The 3,227-nt window shown below is 43.8% G+C and overlaps 1 protein-coding gene across 2 annotated transcripts in view; it reads right to left on the bottom strand.

Annotated features, from left to right (window-relative positions):
- Positions 1-589: 589 nt before the first annotated feature.
- The window catches only part of MRPL40 (mitochondrial ribosomal protein L40), a 3,325-nt gene continuing 687 nt past the window's right edge, over positions 590-3,227 (bottom strand). The window contains exons 1-3 of one of the 2 annotated variants that reach the window (XM_021713185.1): positions 2,978-3,068; positions 1,888-2,046; positions 590-1,017 (exon numbers count right to left, since the gene is read on the bottom strand). In XM_021713185.1, coding sequence (XP_021568860.1) covers positions 693-1,017; positions 1,888-2,046; positions 2,978-2,982 — 489 coding nt within the window. In that variant the 5' untranslated portion in view covers positions 2,983-3,068 and the 3' untranslated portion in view covers positions 590-692. Of the gene's footprint in view, positions 1,018-1,887; positions 2,047-2,977; positions 3,069-3,227 lie in introns of those variants that run through there. The other variant, XM_008059678.1, reaches the window with a different exon arrangement.

Below are 3,227 nucleotides of genomic sequence, written 5' to 3'. Positions count from 1 at the left end.
GCAAGAATCTCTAAAAAAAAAATTAGTAATAATTAAAAATAATGGTTGCTGGGGGCTGTTGGGGAGGAGAGTAGGAGAGTTATTTATTGGCCATAGAGTTTCAGTTTTGCAGTGGTTTAGGAGAGATATGGATGGTGGTGATGTTGTACACGATGAATGTACTTCATATGTACCACTGAACTTGACAGAAACGGTTAAGAGAGTCCACTGCCCCAACCAGGCCTCACACCCAACTGGGGGACACAGCACTTTGCTAATTAGTGTGTCTTCAGCTTGCTCCACTCTCTTTAGCCTCCCTCCCCATTTCAAACCCAAAGATGGTTCCTCCGTCTGCCCTACTATAAAGGCCTTTACTCTGCACACCAGCTGGCAAAATCCTGTACATTCTTCACCTCCACTCCTGTGGGTTACCTTGTGCCTCCTGCTGGTGGTATTTCCACCACACACTTGAAATTTTCCTTTTACACATATTTTTTTCCTACTTGAAGGCAGTGGTTGATGTCATCTTCTTCCCAGTACCTGGCAAAGGGGCAGCATCCCCATTCATCTTAGGTGAATTAATTTACTTCTCACATAAGACAAAGAGACACTTGATTAAACCCATGTTTATTATTTTCTGTGGAAAGCAGACCTGAACCCTGTTCATTCCAACTCTCAGGGCAGCATGTTCCAAGGACAGCTGCCTGCAACTCTTATCTCTTGAACTGTACCTGTGTGTATATCTTGGTGATGTCATTGTACCTGCCTTCAGGGGGCTGGTAATTAGAGATTGGTGGTGTGTAGTCTGGCCCTTCCCTCTCAAAGGGGAACAGGCTGGGGTCCCGCTTGATGGCCTCAGTGTGGAGTTCTGGGGACTCAAGTCGCAGCTCCTCGAGAGCTTCTTGCTGGGCGTCCAGCATGACCCCGATGGCATCCCTTTCTATCTCATGCTCTCGCTGCTTGTACAGGGACCATCTCTTCAGAAGCAGAGCTCTCCGCTCTCTCTCTTCAAAGGAGAGCTCCACCTGAGGCCGCTGCCTGCAAACATATAAATCCCAAAAGTATGAAGCTGGTGGGAGGGGTACAGACCTCACTGTCATAGGAGTCTGTGACTACAAATGGCCCAAGCATCCCCACTGCCAGGCAGACAGGAGAGAAAGGTACACATCTAAGACAAACGAAGGAACGGAATATTGAATGGGGCAGCACCTGAAACATGTTGGGAAGGAAGATGACTGGCTTTCTATCAGGAGAAGAAACAGATGGTCTGAGGAGACTATGGTAGGACTTCTCTGCTTCTGGCAAAGACTACCTTTTATGAGAGGTGACTTTGGAAAAAAGTGAAATGGTGTTATTAAAATTATCCCAGGAAGTCAAGGGCTTGTAATCAGCTCTGGAGTCTCAAAACCCCTGCCATTTTCCAGTTGCAAAGCAAGGTGCTGCTTTACAAATGGTGCATACTGCAAGATGGCAGCAGGAGCTGCTAACCCCAAAAAGAGAACAATCCCAGCAAATACCAACTACGAGGTATCTGCATGACAAAGCAAGAGGCCAAGAGTTTTCTACTGTCAGGATGGGGCCCAAGTCATCAGAAACAGCCAGGATTCCTTATACAAGAGAGCAATAAAATGAACTCTGGAGCAGTGTCGATTTGAGCTCATAAGCATCTGGCCTGGATTAATCAGTTGTCTAAAAGTTTCTTTCCCACTCTTAGCCAATCAAGAGTACAAGCCAAGAATGCTTTCTCCAACTCCCAAAAGGTACAATCAAGGAGAAAGGGGTTTGGATCAGGGCCAAACCAACCCACACCTACTGACCCATTCCCATCACAGGTGTGAACGAGACAGAACCACCTGAAGTTGATAGAATTCCATTGTCCCCAGGACTTCAACCCTAAAGAACCCTTACCTTGTTTTATCCAGGAACTTCACAGGGGTAATAAAATCTTCAATGGGAATTAGCTCTTGGCTAGCCTTTTCCAGTTTTCGGATCCTCTTTTTCAAGCGGTCCTTTGCTGCTTGGTCTTTTTTAGGATCTACCTTCTTCTTCTTTCGAAGAGGTTCTGCTCTGATAGATAAAGCAAAACATTAAACATTTTCCTCTTTAGTATCATGAATATACTGAGATATGATGATAGGTGAAGCATCCCATGTTTGTGCTGAGCGCTTCCCTGAGGGAAGGAGCTCTATGTGGTCCTGACCCCATGAGCTTAGTGTAGCTTCCCCCTAGAGTATTTGTGAGACTGTGTGGGCACAATCAGCTACAAGGGATGCAAAGACATCATGGAGTGTTAAGTTTTAAATTAAAGGAAAGTGTTTATCTTCAGTGCTGGGATTCAGGTGTGCCTTGGGATAGGATTGAAAAGTGAAAATACCAAATGAATGGACTAGAAGCTCATTACATTTTAAATGTATTTGCAATTTATAACAATTCTTTGAGTAAGACTACAAGAAACAGTATAATAAAAATGAGTGGCATAGTCCTATTAACTTTTGGGAGCTTTCCTTAACAAATTTCCCCAACCTAAAGCTTTGGCAAAAAAAAAAAAAAAAAATTTACTTTTAAGAACACATCTTCTACGGTAATTATTTACTCATAAGAATAATCAAACTCTCTAGTAGGAAGTCTGAATCAAGCCCCTAGAAAGTATCCAGTGTGCCAGATTATAAATACTTTTAACCCTTGCACCTCTCCCACTATCTCCAGGGTATCAGAATGGGGGGGAAAAGGCTCATGGAGAAAGATAAATTTAAGCTATGCCCTTTAAAACAACAATAAGCCCTCCAAAGCTAATATTTAAAGTACTTTTTTATTTTTAAGTTATAACAACAACATATGGTGTGAAGAATGTTGAAAAAACAGCAAAGCATCTGTCTAAATTTAACTGAGAAACTTTGTGGACTGTTAATTTTGCAAACCAAATGTCTGTCAGTCTTGCTTTGCTCTGGTCACTGCACATCTGTTTCTCACTGAGGTCAAGCCGGTGGTTGAGTTTTACCTCATGGGAATGAGTTCCAAGAAGGACAACAATGAAGCTCGTGGGTGGACGTCTCTAATCTGAGTCTGCCAAGCTCCCAAAAGCCTGAAAGATACAAACACACTTAAGGATGTCTGATGCCGTGCAACCCCTTCGGGTCCCCTCCCACTGTGGGAGCTTTTCTGTCCTCTCGATAAATCTTGCTTCCCTCCCCCCCCAAAAGAATGTCCGATTCACCCCACCTCGACACACACACACACACACACACACA

This window comes from Carlito syrichta, unplaced genomic scaffold (assembly GCF_000164805.1).
Source record: "Carlito syrichta isolate Samal-C Ts95f unplaced genomic scaffold, Tarsius_syrichta-2.0.1 Scaffold304335, whole genome shotgun sequence".
NCBI lineage: Eukaryota > Metazoa > Chordata > Mammalia > Primates > Tarsiidae > Carlito > Carlito syrichta.
The sequence above is the reverse complement of the archived record's forward strand: the minus strand, read 5'-3'. Positions and strand labels throughout refer to the sequence as shown.